The sequence below is a fragment of the Hippichthys cyanospilos genome, chromosome 4 (genome assembly GCF_059441005.1).
Source record: "Hippichthys cyanospilos isolate Australia breed blue-spotted pipefish chromosome 4, RoL_Hcya_1.0, whole genome shotgun sequence".
Classification (NCBI taxonomy): Eukaryota; Metazoa; Chordata; class Actinopteri; order Syngnathiformes; family Syngnathidae; genus Hippichthys; species Hippichthys cyanospilos.
This window is the reverse complement of record NC_142372.1, coordinates 25,505,492-25,522,991: the sequence shown is the minus strand read 5'-3', so window position 1 is coordinate 25,522,991 and position 17,500 is coordinate 25,505,492. Positions and strand designations below refer to the sequence as shown.

The following is a 17,500-nucleotide window of genomic DNA, read 5'->3' as shown; positions in this document are numbered from 1 at the left end:
TTTGGGGGGGCGGGGGGGACTATATTGCTGAGAGACGTGCTGTGACAGTTTCCTGCAGGCCAGACGGACAAGTTAACTATTACAATTGCCACGGACATCGAACTACTGCAGTACACATACAGTATTTACTTAAATTTTAAATTATTAAACCTTATATAATAACTGAACAGTTACCTCTTTCCATCCTTTGAAGTCCTGCAGCAGCCGCGGTCATATTAGCGCCACCTGGAAGTCTTATTAAAGTGAATATGATATATATATGTGTGTGTGTGTGTATATATATATATATATATATATATATATATATACATACACAAAGTTTTAAACTGTAAAACCTTTTCTGAAATTCAGCTAACTTTTTTTTTTTTTTTTTTCAATCCAGGGCAACATGACCAGAGGAAATAGTTTATTCTTCAGGAAGCTTCCAGCAGGAAAGACGTATGCAATTGAACAGAAAAGATTTTACTAAAAGAAAATGAGGCAACAGTAGTTGTGGAAATGCAAGCAAAATAAATGAACCAAATCTCATCTGGGAGACTGCCTGACCATCATTATCATATGCACTTGTTCCTGTTTATATATGTGTTTGTGTTATAGGTGTTGAAAAAAAATATATATATAATTACAATTCCAAGTCAGGTTTTCGCATTTGTAAGAGAATGAGTTGAATTTATTTTGATTGATGGACCAGGTTAGTGACACGATCCTCAAAATGTTATTTATCGGTTGATCACCCATCTTTCTTTTTATACACAATTCATCCACATTTTTTAACACATTTCATATTACACATGATGTCTAACATAGTAATGGAATGGTTCAGTATGTGGTATTAGTTTTCATTAATATTGGTATTACTATGATGAAATTAGACATTGTCCAATCGCATCCAATAACATGCATATGATACACGACAGATCTTTATATCTGTGACTGCAGTCAAGTGCTTCTCTCAGCTATTTGTCAAATCTAATAAAAGTTACTTTTTTTATGAACTTTTTCTAAAGGTGTCGTTAATTCAAGTTTGGACATTAGACTTAAGTGAAGCCTGCATTTTTTTGTCACAACAAAAAAGAACCACAGATGCAACAAAAGTACTGTACAAAACAAACAGAAGATAAACCACGATAAATGATATACAATTAGAATTTCATTAGCGAAATACAAAATAGATTTTTTTCTAATTAGAAGACACGAGTTGTTTTCACTATTGCATTTAGTAGACCGGCAGTCCAGAGTGTTAGACAAGTCTACTCAGGACAATTTCAAATGGACAGGGGGGCCAAATGAAAAAATTAAATACAAGCCAAGGGCCGGACTGATTGGCTCGTTAATTAAATGAAAAAGACTGCACAAAGTCTAGTGAAGCTACCATTTTTTCCGCACTATAAGGCACACCTTGAATGAATGGCCTATTTTAAAAGTTCTCATATTTAAGGTGCACCACATAGAATAGAAGCTACAGTGGTGGCTGGGGTTGTGTTATGCATCCACTAGATGGAGCTGCACTAAAGGAAATGTCAACAAAACAATCTGATAAGTCTGAAAATGTTCAATCATAATGGAACATTAAAGTTCATTTGTGTAGTGATAGTTGTAATTAAAAAAAAGATAAATTTATTGTTGAGTGTTATTGTATGACTGCTTGTTACTGTAACATGCTTGTCAGAAGGGGCGCTGTTGCTGACATGTTGATAAAGGACAATAGAGGCAGTGTGCTTGATGTTCACCCCTTCTACTTAGTCCCATTCTCTCTGCACGTGTCTCCCACGGTGAGTAGCTCATGTATGTGATGTTAAAGTATGCCACTCGACTAAGAGCAAAGTCGTCTGTCGTATCAGGATTAATCGGCTGCAAAAAGGTATAAGCTTGGTTACTAACATAACTTTAGATTTGTACACGGGTCCCTTTAACAGCGAGGCAGACTATTTACTGTGCCACCCAGCCACCATGTGTACACTTTCAGAGGTAAATGGCAAATGTAGGCAATTTTTTCCTTCAAAGAAATAGATATCAGCGATTTTGTATGCCACTCAGCGGAAGCTAAGCTTGGCCTAGCCTAAGCTACTGTGAAGGGAATCATATATTAGGTTATGATTATGTGCTTATTTCTTGTCTAGAATAGTGTGCACTGCTATCCATCTATGCGGTCCTAGTTCAGCTCGCCCCAGTCCTTAGATAAAGCTGTTAACGCAGGAAAGTGTGAGCTGGGACCTTGGTCCAGCTGTTGGTGGTGCCCGGCTGGCTCTTTTTGTTGTGTCTTGTAATGTGCAATGCTTTGTTGAATGAATAAAAACCAGGCAGGGACGCTTGAGCAGTGAATTAGTGCCGGCAACGCATGAGTTCGTTCGCCAAGCTTTTTCCCTGTGCCATGGCAGAGAAATGTCAATCTTGGCTGGTCTGAGTTACTCTTTTTGCTGCTTAGCAGCTAGGCTTTGTCCTAGTCTTCTTTTCGAGATTTCTCTGACAGCTACTCTTACAAGAGTTTTAAAATATAACTGAAAAATAAATTGGTGGTAATTTATTCAAATCTAGGGGGAATCAGGGTACTCAAACACTGTTCATGTAGCCTACCTGACAAATCACATTTGGCCTTCACCTACCAGACACTATTCGGTGTTTTGGTTCCCCCTGTCAGGTTGTGGTCTTGCCATCTCCATGCAGATCATGTCTTGTAGTTGTACCAAGCATAGGATGTAACGCCTAAAAAGCTCTCTGTTGTGCTCAGGCTGGAGTCCACTCCATGGATGAAAAAAAAAAAAAACTAGGCAATGTCACAAGTGTCATGCTGTCATCCACAGCCTGGAAATATGCGCTCAGCGATGGTGTCTTTGCTCAGGCTCACGTTTAAAAAAAAGTTGCCAATATGGAAATTTTTGTCTCACGATTCAATTTGATTCTGAATTTGGGGTCTCTGATTCGATTAAAACTATTCAATTCAATGAAAAATATTTTCTGCCTCATCTACAGATGTGCGAAGAATGATCATGCTACTTAAGTCTACAGAGAGACAAAGGGTCTTTTTTTTTTAACATTTATTAAGTTTTATTTACAAACTCTGCCCTCATTGGTCAATGCTGCGCCAGGAGCCACTCTTTTAGGGAGTGTCCGTAGACTCCGGAGTGCCTGGCCAGTCTTGTTCAAGCTGTTGACTGTTGGGTACAGTGGTGCATTTTCAGAGTGAAGCTCACACGAAAGTAAACGATGAAGAAATGCATGTGCAAGTACCAAACTTTCATCATTTTTCTAACACAAATTATGTGTTTTAATTGGAGAGCCATATGTGTAACCACTAAAGTCAAGGGTAGACTTATCTTTTTTCTTTTTTTTTTTTTGTAAAATTAACCAAAATTGAAGTGGAGAAGCGTTGGTCGACTTATGCATGAGGAAAACTTGTACTGTACACAGAGAAATACGGTAAGTCATAAAGAAATATACAAGAGGCAGTTGGAAAAAGCAGATGCTTAACCTCTCCACAACAACAAGGGAAGTACAGCTGCCATGGAGCACCTTACACTTTCTGGAAATGTCCAGTAGCTCACAATAGAGAGTTTTAGTCATCTGTGTTGGAAAGTTCCATTCATTGTACAAGGCTATAAAGATAGAAGGCACCAGAGCTCAGTAGTCTTCATTGCTTCTACGCTGAAGTTATCAGGATGATTTGACAGAAGCATGATACTGGGAGCACATCTAGACCAGCTGTTTCTTTGCCAATTCCCCCCCCCCCCCCCCCAAAAAAAAAAGCCAGTCAACACCCTTTAAAGAGTTAAAGGGAAGCCAAGCATAAATTTTCATTCCTACAGTCTAATCTCCGTGGGATCACTAGTCTAAATGCAGTGTTATGATTAATATCATATTTCTGGTTCGGCCATGTGATGTTCGTAAGGTGAGTCATGATTGGTCATTTAGGAACGGTCTGGGTCATGTATCGTCTGGTGTGGCGTGGAGACAATGTCCATCTGATGTGAGGTCGGATTAGCAGGTCGAGTTGCGTTGGGGTTCGTCACGCCAACTGGTTGAAGGGACATCTGCTCTGTTGGTTTTATTTTCCCCCGTGGAACTTTTGAACAAGTGTGAAGGTGAGTCAGGAGGCCACGGTACGATCGCAATTTTGTGCGGCAATTTTCACACCTACGGACAAAGCAGCAATACATATCAAAGTTATGTGTAAATCTGAAAACACGCAAATTAAAGTACTCACAGCAGGAAACTTATAGGAACTGCACAAATATATCTCAATCACAAAACCGGTTTAAATTTCAGAAGGAAAATTATATTTTAAAGGGCCTTTATCATGGAAATGCAACTTTTTGGAGCTTTTAAACATGTTAATGTTAAATCTTACCCTAAAAAAACCCAAAGTGTTAGTTTCCTTCATTGATGTATTTTTGAAAAATTCCTCTCTTATACACTGTACTACATGTTGTCGAAAATGTGCGTTTGGGAGCACACGGTCGGACAATGTTGTAGTTTCACTTGTGGGCAGAGCAGTTGTTATGAGCAGTGTCGGACAAGTTACTTCAAAACTGTCATGCATTATTTATTCCTTATTACTGTCATTTCAAAGTAATTAGTTGCCTTAAAATATTACTGACTTTGGAAACTATTGCATTAGTTTTATATTACTCTCATCATGACAGGAAATATGTATTTGCCCTTCTAAATGTAGCTTATTCCACTAATTATACAACAAGTGGAAGGTTGTCTTCAGGCTAAAAACAGTTCAAACCATTTAAACTGTATTGTATTGTAAACCTTTAAAGACATGACAAGATACAAAAGCTTTTTTTTTTCTAATCCCTTTATTACCTTGCTTCACAGCATAGTGATGCATTGTTTATGCTTTAGGCAAAAACAGTGCATTTCACCATTTCAATGTTAATATTCAAATTCAAGTTCAATCAGCTAGGTTAGTGACAGAAGTCTCAAAAACAGACTGTTTTGGTGGGCTAACATTAGTAGGTAGCCTACATTATCGTTCTTGTGTTATCTTTCCTTGCCATTATTGCGAGTTGCAACAGGGATCTCGCTGACAAGGTTTCAAAATGATGGCGAATCCACTGTGAAAAGCCGTAGCATATCTTCTACCTTCGATATACTCCGCCACGAGTCTCCTAACTTCTTAAGAAGGAAGTAGGACCCCTGAGCAAGAGAATGATCATTTTGCCGGCTTTGTTTTATCACCACACTCAACCCTCTGCGTTTTCTTTTCGCTAACTACATGTTACTATGGAACCGCTCTAAATGGTTTGTCAAATTACAGGTGCAATTTCGCGAAATGGACAGCTCTTTAACTGTCGCGCACAAAGTGCAACTGACGATTACATTCTTTTAGTCTTTATCTCTGATGAAGTGAAAGTAAATGGGCATATATTCATCTCGTGTACGTATGGTCCATATTCACCCTGTCGTCTGCTGCTGCTGCACTCATCTCTGCTGGAGAAGGCACTAATAACATAAGGTAAACATTTTGCCCCAGACTTTTCTCCTCCAATATTGCAGCGTTTCTGGTGAATTTGGGTAAAAATGCATTGAAATGCATTAATCTTATTGTACTGGGTAAAATATTTCTATTTTTTGTGTGTAATGCATTACACTACCTTGTTACGCTAAAATGTAATTCCAAAATAATGACTGTGCTGTGTGTTAAAAAAATGTGGATTGCTGTGCTCAAAGATTTTTAAAATTATTTTATAAAATGTGTGTATATATATATATATATATATATATATATATATATATATACACACACATATATATACATATATACACACACACACATATTATATATAAATATATAATATGTGTGTGTGTGTATATATATATATATATATATATATATATATATATATATATATATATACACACACATATATATACATATATACACACACACACATATTATATATAAATATATATATATATATATATATATATATATATATATATATATATATATATATATATATATACATATATACACACACACACATATTATATATATATATATATATATATATATATATATATATATATATATATATATATATATATATATATATATATATATATATATATATATATATATATATATATATATATATGCCATTGAATAAAAATGTGTAAAATTTTGGGTAAATTTGTGATGTGTAAATTTTATGTACAGTACACCTTATATATGAATTTATGTATTTATGATTGTGTATATGAATTATGTGCAATGTGGTTTTATGTTGACTAAAATAATCTATCAAACAAAGGGAGATAAAAAAAAAACATGCTATTGAAGTATTGATTTCGATTTTGAGCTGCTATTTAACTAACAGTATTCTGTTAATATCCATCCATCCATTTTCTATATGTTGGGACTAAACATGCAGGCTTGATGTTAAAGAGAGGATGTTGCTGTTGGCAGACAATTACAAAACAACAACAGCAAAAACTATAAACTTCCATGTACCATTTGTTTGCAAAAATATCTCGTTATTACCCGCGGCTTATAGTCCAGTGCGGCTTATCCGTGACAAAACTCATTTTTTGCTCATTTTACTTCTGTCGGTGCGGCTTATAGTCCAGAAAAAAAAACTGTAATTTCATAAGAAATGTAATTTCTGATGGTAAAATTCCATCGTTTATATGCATATATTTCAATGTGAGTAGTTTAAAATAGCATGATATAGGCCAGACATGTCCAAAGTCCGGCCCGGGGGCCAAATGCGGCCTGTGGTCAATTTCCATCCAGCCCGCAGCCTCCGTCATTAAATCAATGTCTGGCCCTCATGGAGAATGGGCAGCAGCGCTGTTACTTGCGTGTGCTAAATGCTGCCATCTATAAGCTCAATTAGGAACAGCAATTTAGTATATGAGTAATTGACTGAAAGAGCCCCTAATTTTCTAAAATGGCGACAATCAACAAAAGGAGGAAAGTTGAGCTGCAGTGTAACGCAGTGAGCTGCGGTCAGCATCAGCAGCTTTATATCGCCGACTTTTACTGACAGCTGGATAAGGACAAGTTTCCGAGAGATTCGAGCATTTGGTAAGAAAATGCCAAGCTTGTTCGGGTCAACGTATATGTGTGAGAAAACATTCTCGGTTATGAACCCATTACACTCATGCGGACAAGTCATTTTTCATTTACGGTAAGTCTGAAACCTTTTTTTTTTTTTTTTTAAGTTTTCACTCCAGAATAATAACCATTAAAAAATCCAATCAACATTTATAGTTACTAATTTCATATTTTAAATGAACCCTGCACTTGTTGATATGACAATTACTTGTTCATTTCTCTGTTATTGTGTTTAAAAATTCTATAAATATTACACTGCCAAGGTTGAGATATTTTTTTTATGTTTCAAATGTAATTTGCACCCAAGAGTACAATTACTTCTGTTCAGCTGTTAGAAAAAAGTTAGTGTTAAAAAAGTGAAGTTAAGTGAAAATTCTATTTCAATATTTAATGTCAATTCAATTTTGATATGCATGTTTCAAATGAACCAAAACACATGCTTAAGATAGCTGAAATGAAAATAAAAAAGCAAATGTTAAACACAGAACGGCTCGCTGAAATGTATTTCAATTAATTGCTGTTATATGTAAAGAACGCCTGCCAAGGTTGGCCCCCCTACATTTTTAACACCAAATCTGGCCCACTTTGCCAAAAGTTTGGACACCCACAGCACACACAAGAAAGACCATACAATATTAAATGTATCTCATAAGTCTATCTATACATATACATAATTGGAGTGGAGAATTAAAAAAAAAAAAAAAAAAAACTTACAGGAAAAATATGTTGGGTTTATGATGACTTCTCATATGTTCCATCAGTTTCTGCATGTTTGGGAAGGAGCAGCCGCAGCCAACATTGGAGCAGTGAAAGGTTTTTTCTGTAGAGGGAATATAATAAGTATAGATTATAGGCACAGCAACAGCGAAAAAACTTATGGGGACTATTCTAATGAAACCAAACTTTTAAAGGATAAGCCAACCTACCAACCTCCTGGCTGCTCTAAAAACCACATCATCCCACTCACTATGTATGTAATATCAACAGCGGCCAGAAGCGGCGCCAAAAAAAACAAAGATCAAGCACAAACGTATGAACTGCTGAACTAAATCATTTCCAAAACATTATTTCGGGTGCAGCACACGCGGCCCGGTAACAGTTGATCCATGGACCGGTACCGGTCCGCGGACCGGGGGTTGGGGACCACTTTTGGTCTTCAATTTTGGGTGTTTTATATTTGGGAATTCCGGTATCTAGGTCAATATTTGTCTGCCGGTTATTTTCCCTAACAGTAAAACAAACCCCTATAAATAATTACAATGATCAATTAAAAGATTAAAGTGTATTAACACCCAATACCACTGAGTTTTATGGCTCTGATGAAGGACCTTTTCCAGCTGTTGCACAATGTGTTTTCCTTTTCTCTGACCAAAGTCATGACAACTCCAGCTGCCTCCGTCGGATTATTGTGTATTTAATGTATTTATATTGAATTAATGTTTCTATTGTGATAGTATTTGACTTTTCTTATTTCGATTGTATCGTATTTATATTTATACTGGTTTACTAGCTGGAGATGTCAAGAGTTTGGTCAGATATTTAGTGTGCAATTTAGCATGGAATTCCAAGATGCCAAAAAAAAAAGATCTGGAAGAGACGCACATACACACAATGGGGAATTAAAACTAAACGACAAATCAAAAGTAACATGCAAATCAAAAATCCAGAGACAGTACATAAACATTACTTTTAAATGAAAGTAACTAACTCGTAACGATTAATCGAAGATGCAGATGAACGCTTTTCGCCACCACATCATTGTCATTTCAAATTTGTAAATTCTGCGAACGGGCTGCATAGGAGAATCCATGTTTGCATATGACGGACGAGCAATCTTAATCCCAAACGTAGAGTTAAGATCATGGGTGCATTTGGCAGATACATTTTCATGTAATTTTTAGTCTTAAAACTGAACTGTTTACCAGGAAGCGATTGAGCTGGGATTGCGTGATCCTTCACATGACTCTCCAAAGTGTTCACATCCGTGTAGACACGTTTACAGCCGTGAAATGGACACGATAACTTCTCATTTCCTGCAAGAGGGATAAAGAATTGAGTGGAATGGTTTCAAATACAGATGGCTAAAAAAAAAAATAGAAACGTATTGTGCTGTCTAACTGAAAAGCCTGGCAAACTGAATGGCTTCGTTTGATTAATAAAATAAATACCATCAGTTCCACTTCCATCAAATGTGGGCTGGGTGTTGCTATAAGAGAACATTGTTGTATCCGGATACGTGCACTTGTAATTTCCACAATGGTAATACAACGCAAATGACCCAAAGCGCCTGCGCGAAATCTTCGCTTTGAGACGTCATTAATGCGTGTACTCCTACAATTCGAATTGGAGAGTTGACCAAGTGATGTACGGCGGACCGAAAGTGCCAAAATTCAATAAATAAATATACCGTTCGTTTATAAAATAAAGTCACAAGTTGTTGTATGTGGGGACATTTTCAAAGGGATATTGTGACCAAACTTGCAGTGTTTTTTTTTTTCTTACCGGAAAATTTTATATGAAGATATAGACAGGAAAAGAGTTTGGCTTTTTCCGAGCAATAATTTAATTAGAACGAAGTGAAAGAGGTTTCTTTCAAAATACTTCATATAGGTTATCCAGTACAAAATAAACTGCAGAATATTATAGTAATATTGATTCACTGTGTTCATTTTGTTCTGCTGAAGATGAAGTAATATCACATTAGTTTTGGAAATGTAATTGCTCATTCCTTTTGGATAGATTTGAATAATTGATTCTATTCTAAAATTGAACCCTCAGTAAAAATACATCTCACACATGTTCTTTTGGACTATCGAATTCTGATAACCTGGCCTCAGATAAAATATATGTTGTCAACCTTCTTTTAAGTTTGGCAAAGTTTCATGTTCACTGAGTTAAATTTTTAAATGAAGACCACATTTTGCTGTATCTAAAGTATTATTGATGTATCAATGAGATAAGTTTTTCTTTGAACCCCAGAGCTATTCAAACTAGAAGACTGTGCAAAAACTGTGACTTGTACTCAGGAAATAACCTTGATGAGCTCATTTCATTTGTATAGTATTTATTTATTTTATTTTATTTATTTTTATATTTGAATAATTCTGTTACCTTTCATCATATCTTCACCAGTTCTTGTTCATTTACGCTTTATTACTTTTTTTTTTTTTTTTTTTTTTAGTAAACTATACATCCATGTTATGTACTGTTTGTGTATATTATTGTTAAATAAAGGTTACAAAAAAAGAATTAGAAAGTTGACTTACTTCTGGTGTACGTATGCTTTTCAAGAATCTAAAACGTTTGAATATATATTAATTAATTCAGCATTTTCAACTTAAGGAAAGAGTGTGTTTAGTTAGTTTAGATGCATAAGAACCATGTTCCAAAAAATATTGCAACTTTACTCAGTGTTATTCCTTCTTTGAATATGTTTGTAGATGAGATTCCGCGGAAGAAGTTAACTAACCTTACTTAATAAATATTTATTAAAAAGAATGTTAAAGAAATATGTTTTAAATTACTACACAAATTCTACCCAGCTAAACATTAAGTCAAAGAATAAAAAGATATAAATGTGAGCTGAAAGTTTTGCTAAAAATCCCAAGAAACAGTTGTTTATTTTGCCATTCTTCCATCTTTAAGTTTATATGGCAGAAATATGTGAAAATGTTTGCAATACTTTTGATGTCAGGATTGCCTGGACATTTTGTTTGGCTTTGTTAAAAATTATAGAGAAAAAAATGTATTCTATTTATTTATCAATGTATTCCTCAAAATATCACATTCATTATTCCACATTTATTGCAAAGAAACCATCTTTTAAGTTGTTTTCATAACAAGATTAAACAGTATATTCTTTTATATAGATATTCAGACAATAATAAGGCTAAAAAAGAAATTTGTGAAACGTTAAACATATATACATTCTTGTACTGCTAGCACAGTTTTGTTTTATTTTTTTTCTCTACCCTTTTTATTCTTTAGGATTCCTTGTCTCTGTTTTATTCCTTGATACGTTCTATTAATGTTTGCTTGTCGAGTTGTTGTTTAAGCATTTCGTACTTTGTATTGAAGTTATTGCAATAAAAAGAAAAAAAGAATTGGAAAGTTCCTTACCTTTAATCCATAAAATAGATCTATTCTAATTTGGCCCATGGGATGAACTTTTAAATGCATTTTTATTAAAGCACCTCTTATTTTTCTGGTGAGTTTTTCAAAGGTTAGAGAGTTTGTGTTGTTGTTTTTGTTTATTGTTTTCTTTTGTTCTGGTCATATAGTCGTCTGTGGACTACTGAACTTAATTAGAAAACTTGCTGAAAAAATAAATATAAAGAAAAGCATTACGTTTTTATGTTGTTTTGGTTATTAAAAAATAATGTTTTTGGTACTTCTTAAAAGTCAACATGTTTTTGGGATATTTGTTTCCATAAAGAGCAGGAAAAGCTAGTTTTCTTTTTTTTCCAATGGAAATTTCTTTGTCCAGCTATTCAAGGGTTAAATGTGTTTTAATGACTGATTTTTGAATTCAAAGTTCGATGTTAATTTATTCCAGGGGTGTCAAACATCCTGCTTGTGTGGCGGTTTAATCCGACCTGCAAGATGATTGCGTGAAGCACTGGAAAAAAAAAAAAAAATAGAACTCACCCATTTGTCCTGTGGTGGACCGTCAGGGCCAGCAAGGCCTTCTCTGCTGGCCTAATATAACCTGACATTATCATAACTATATTTTAAAAAAAAACCTGTGTACGTGCCTACGGGTGCACATGAGGGGTCCAATCACTGAAGGCCTAAGTGTGAAATGCATGGACAGCCACTGAATTAGTCTATAATCCTGCAATACCCATGCATGTTTTAAAGGATTCATTCAGTTGTGGTTCTGTCTGATCACTTCTTTTATTGAAAGAAAATAGATAAAACACTTAACAAGTATGTCGTCCCAAGCTGCTGTCAGCAGCAACTCAGGCTAGTGCTCCTTAACAGCTAACTCATTCCATCTCAGCAGGCTTCTTTGTGCCTAACAACGAATGTTACAATGCATAAAAAAAACATATTTTTCCAATCAATTCAAAGATCAGAACTGCAACTTACAAAATAGAAAAAAATGGTCAACAATCGTGTTGTCTGAAGATGTTGTCTGCTGCAACTCACGTCAGTGCTCGATTACGGCTCAGTCCTCCTTTGCAGGTTTCCTCATGCTTGACAACAAACGTAACAATATGCAAAAATTCTCATTTTTACAAGCAATGTGAAAATGAGCACTGCAATTTATATGCTGAAGTGACCAGTTGCCATGGTTGCGCCAAATAGCTTCCTCATCGCTTCACTGACATAAAGTGCAACACTCATGTTAGCATTAGCATTTATCTTCTTATTTATCTGCTCAGCGCAGGTAAAATCACCCTGAAGAAATTCCCAAGGGTTGCTGATGAAAACTGCATCATAACTTATTTAGCCATGCTTGTGTGCTGCTTTATAACTCTGTACAACTTTGGCTTAGTAACAAATTACACTCTGTTCGAACCAGCTGCATCCAGTTTTGCTCTGATTTCTGTGAAGGTGGAAAAATACTCAAGCAGTTGCTAAGTTTCGGTTTTGTTTCGATAAGTTTTGTTACAATAAGTTTCAGCAACTCCCTGCTAAGAGTATAAAAGAACTTGCTTTGGCTGTACTCCTTGCACTCATGCTCCATCGCAGCCGGAATATTCTGCATTAAAAACTTTGAAGTGTTTGTCATATTTCATGCCTCTGGAGTCCAGTTATTGACTGAACCTGGAATTGGACAAATACTCGGAAGGACCCCAAAACGCTTGCCTTCCAACACTATCTGGTCGACATTCACCTTTGGTCCCCGTTGTACTACAAATATCAAACCACCTATCTTCACAAGGGTCGCAGGCTTGCTGGTGGCTATCCCAACTGACCGGGCACACCCCAAACTGGTTGCCAGCCAGTTGCGGGTCACAGAACAGCCCTTCACGCACCCAATCACACCTAAGGAGAATTTAGAATGTACAATTCAACTGCTATCCATGCTTTTGGAGAGTGGGAGGAAGCCGGAGTGCCTGCAGAATACCCACGTGGCAAACTCCACACAGGGTGGAGCTAGGTGGATTTTTGAACTCGGGTGCCTGAACTGTGAGGCGGACGTGTTAACCAATGCGTCACCGAGCCGCTTCGTATTATAAACAATCAATCTTATATTTCATGATACATTTATTTTATTTACAGCTCAGCTGTTGGAACATACCTCCTGTGTATTTGACAGGAGTGTTTTGTGTGTGCGGTTTGCGGCTTTGCAGTTCACAAAGTTGTACTACACATTTTGATTGGTGCATTTTCCTTTCTGTGGATATTTGTCTTTCACTGTATTTAATTGTTTATTTATTATGTACTGTAAACAATATATGTATTTTTTGAACAAATGGAAAAAAGACCATAAAAAACTTCCGTTGGATTCAGACATCTTGAGGGAAAAGGTTTGAAGTTTAAAGGTGCTCACTCATTGTCATGTGATCATAAAGGAAGACGAGAGTTTGCTTAAGTCAGAGTTGGGTATACATACAAGTTCTCACCAGTGAAGTTCTAGGACGCAAGTCCTGCCTTAAGTCGGTCTGAGCATGTATCTGGAAGTGTTTTTCAAAATAAGATTAAGATCCCAAGCTCTTAAGCTCCTTAACGAACAATTGATTTGAATAAACTACTATCACTAGATGGAAGTGAATTTCTAATCAGTCATCTTTCAAAATATTTTTGTGCATTTATACTGCAAACACAACTCTTTATATAATCTACAAAATATTTGGAATTCATCCATTTTAGAGCTCATTTCAACACCGTGATATTTTTGTTCAAGTTCATCATAACGTCAGATTCTGATTAAAAAAAAAAATCCCATGCCTAATCACAAACACTCAAAATGCATAATATGTAACAATTGTGAATGGCGATTCTCCCGATATGCTCAGAGATGCACATACAATTGAGATGCTCACTTGAAATTTTTGTCATAAATGCAGAGAATTATTCATAATTTTCATTTGGGCAGCATTTTTTTTTAATTTTTGTTTAATCTTTTTCTATAGTGTAAACATTATACAATTTATAGCTAACTTCAAAGAGTAGTGGTTATCCACATGTTATTTTTGGGGAAAAAGGCATGCTTCTTTTGAGTCATAACATAACAAAAAAAAAGACCCTTTCCTTTTTTATTTCTGAAGCAGAAATTATTTTTGCAAGGAAGAACAAGGCCTAGGAGCAGCTGACCGGCAGGAGGAGGAGCAGGGTCGAGGAGGGCAGGTAGGAGACGGCGAGTGACAGGAACTTGTACAAGTCCGGGAAGCTGACCGGGGCCCACAAGTCATAGGCCAACAGGCTGAAGTGATTGTTGAAGGACAAGAGCCAGATAACCGGCAAAACGTGTTGCGGAAATAGTGACATCAGAATTCAACCTAAATAAGTTGTGATTGTAAAATTAGGATGTTTCTTCACACTTTCCTCAAAGTTGTTGAAAACTTAGGTCAAAATTGCACTAAATGAAAACATTTTAATTAGCTATTTTGGGAAAAAACCTAAAAAATACATTGGACCCCTGAGTTACAGTGTCCCTGACATTTTTCACATTCTGATGAGGATTACTGAGTTTTTTTCGTCCCCTCTTTAAGGCATTTATCCCGCTTTACGATTCACATCAAAAACTGTCATGACCTGTGGGTTGGTTCTGTTTGTTGTTTTGCCTCCCTCTTGAGGCGCTTTTAGGTAATTGCTCTTATTTTCTGTTGGCTTCAAACTGCCTTCACTGCAACGCGTCACTACAATGCTGGTCTGCTATTGGTCGGCTTCTCGACTATCTAAGATAGTGGTCTACTATTGATCAGCATGATGAGGTCACGAAGATGCTGGTCTGCTATTGGTTGGCTCAAGGGATCTCAAAGATGGCTGCCTAAAGACTTGATCTCATGTGAAAGTGCTTTCAATATCATATTTATTATACATTTTAATGCTTAATTCATACTTGAATTGGTTATCCATGAGTCCCAAGATTGCTAGTGATGTTATTTATATGGAAACGAAGCTGGAGATAATCACGAAATAAAAAGAAAGCTAAGATAGCCTAGCCTAGACTACCCTTACTAGGCAATATGACCATAATAAGTTCTCAAGGCTCTCAAAGGTAAATAAATCCTTTCTGTATTTTTTTTAATGTTGTTATTTTATTGTATGGATGTACAGTATATTATATATAAGTAGCTCTTACTTTACTATTTTGATACCAATTTTTGATATGTATATACAATGTTTATGTTTTTACCTGGGGTTGTACATGCATTCGCTAACTAACATAGGTTTGGATTGCCCGCCATATGGCGAATTCGAGTTACAATCCCAACCGCGGAACGGATTAATCTCATAAACCGGGGGCCCACTGTATGTCAAATATTGTTATTGTTCCTGAAAATATAGATAATTATCTCTACATTTGGTGATTCTTGTGCATCTAGCGTAAAATCTGAGGATTTTATAGCCATTTTAAGTGTTGTTATACTTTTATAAAAAATAATTAATCAGGGTTTTACAGGAAACAATTTTATTTATTTTTTTATGCTGCTGCTCATGGAGACTTATATATGCCTAAGGCAGGTGCCTGTTTTGGTTTTAGGTTGCTAGCTGCTTTGGTTTTGAAAATATTCAAATTTGAAGTTTTTGAAAATAGCCCCTCAACAGATCAGCACTGGGCCTTGTTTCCCGTCAAGTTATAGTGAAGTCTATGATTATACCTATATTTGAAATAAACAGTCAAATTATTTAAAAAAAATAAAAATAAAGAAGTCTTGCAACAGGGAGTGAGCAGTTAAACTCAATCCGTTCAGCATCTTGGGAGTCCTCAAGGTGGATTGGACCGTCTTTGTTTACGTTCTGTCCTCTCCTGAGGATATATGTTGATGCGTGAACGTGGAGTAAGTCTCTGCCACAACTGTCCATCACAGCCTGTTAGACCTACTTCCATGCCATAATCTGCATCACTTCTGAAATATGGGCAGGTCCCTGAAATCTCCAGATGCGCATATCTGAAGTCAGTGGCCATTCATGTCCATTGCATGTTCCAATTTGAACGAGTTCTTCATAAATAAGGGCCTTAGTCACAAAGGTATGCTTCCACCAAGAGTCATGCTCGTGTTCTCATAATCCTTCATGGAGTCTTCAAGTCAATGTTGAGGGCTTGGTTCACTGTCCTATCATTCGTCCAAATCAATTCTTGTCATCATGAAATGTCTGCAGAAGGGGGCTGCAAATTGACATGATAGTTGGGTCTCCATATGTATATTATTCCATTTTCTTAATGGCAGTTAAGAATCCAAGGTAATTTAGGACATAGTTTCCTGTACTCCATTTTGTTGAATTCTTTTTTGCTTGGAGATTTTGTCAATTCTAAACAAAGCAGAAAACCAACGAGCGGGCATAAATCTCGTCAATTAAAATTTGCATAAATCTCTGTTTTGATAAGACAATTCTGTTCCGGGATGCGGTTCCGGGACAGGAATGGTCATAATCTTGTATAGGCATGCCATCCTCACCACACTTGACAGCAGTCTTCTTCTTGCTGATTGCAATTTTAGACACTGTCCATATGTTTTCCTGGTTAGATACATCACTCTTGGCATTAAAGTGCTGACACCAATCTACACATCCACTGTCTGCATTCACTGTCTTTTCTTGTGGTGTTGACAAAAACATTTGGCTGTAATTGCTAGAGTCAGTTGGCAAAATATCATTTGAGGTGTTGCTGATCTTTTATGACAAGAATCATGGTTTTCACCCGCTTGAGTAGCAGTTGTGTCTTTTCTAGGTTTGATTTTAAATGTACAGTAGATGACCAGAAACGTATGTTTTTTTTCTTGGGCGTTAGTTGAGAAATAATGTTCTTTATCTCTGTAGACATCTTTACCGACGTATTTGAACCAGGCATTTGTGGATCAGTAGTTTGGCCTCTTGTTTGATTCAGTAGGAACATTAGAAGTTTTTTTGCCTTTGGTTGGTGGGATTGGAGGGTGCGCATGGTGTTTTAGTAGAACATTTCATTCAAGATCACTTGAAGATCAGTAGTTTGGCCTTTTGTTTGATTCAGTAGGAACATTAGAAGATTTTTTTGCCTTTGGTTGGTGGGATTGGAGGGTGCGCATGGTGTTTTAGTAGAAAATTTCATTCAAGATCACTTGAAGATCTGCTTGAGGGGTTAGGAGATGATGGTGGACTTGTGTTTTTCAAAGCAGCTTTTTCTTGTCTTTCCATGGAGAACTTTAGGACCTTGAAATTAGAAGCCAAATATATTTATGATATGAATAGACAATATTTTACATTGTTTCATACATCATAGTAACATGCAACCTTGACTGTTTTGTTGAATGTTGAATGTACTGTTTTGTGTTGTCAAGT

General features: G+C 36.1%; 3 protein-coding genes across 3 annotated transcripts in view; 1 reads left to right on the top strand and 2 right to left on the bottom strand.

Moving 5' to 3' along the window:
* mtch2 (mitochondrial carrier homolog 2) overlaps positions 1-1,000 on the top strand; it is a 21,562-nt gene extending 20,562 nt beyond the window's left edge. Inside the window, exon 13 of the mRNA XM_088412487.1 lies at positions 383-1,000. Within this exon, the coding sequence (XP_088268613.1) occupies positions 383-469 (87 nt within the window). The 3' untranslated portion in view covers positions 470-1,000. The remainder of the gene's footprint in view (positions 1-382) is intronic.
* A 2,022-nt stretch (positions 1,001-3,022) lies between these two features.
* On the bottom strand, positions 3,023-9,400 carry LOC148425157 (zinc finger protein 414-like). Its single transcript, XM_088413518.1, has 4 exons — positions 9,235-9,400; positions 8,989-9,099; positions 7,781-7,886; positions 3,023-4,131 (listed from the first exon to the last, which is right to left on the bottom strand). The coding sequence occupies exons 1-4, from the start codon at positions 9,284-9,286 to the stop codon at positions 3,906-3,908; spliced, it is 495 nt and encodes a 164-aa protein (XP_088269644.1). The 5' UTR covers positions 9,287-9,400; the 3' UTR covers positions 3,023-3,905.
* Positions 9,401-16,716: 7,316 nt separating this feature from the next.
* The window catches only part of plekho2 (pleckstrin homology domain containing O2), a 19,778-nt gene continuing 18,994 nt past the window's right edge, over positions 16,717-17,500 (bottom strand). The window contains exon 8 of the mRNA XM_088412178.1: positions 16,717-17,371. Within this exon, the coding sequence (XP_088268304.1) occupies positions 17,267-17,371 (105 nt within the window). The 3' untranslated portion in view covers positions 16,717-17,266. The remainder of the gene's footprint in view (positions 17,372-17,500) is intronic.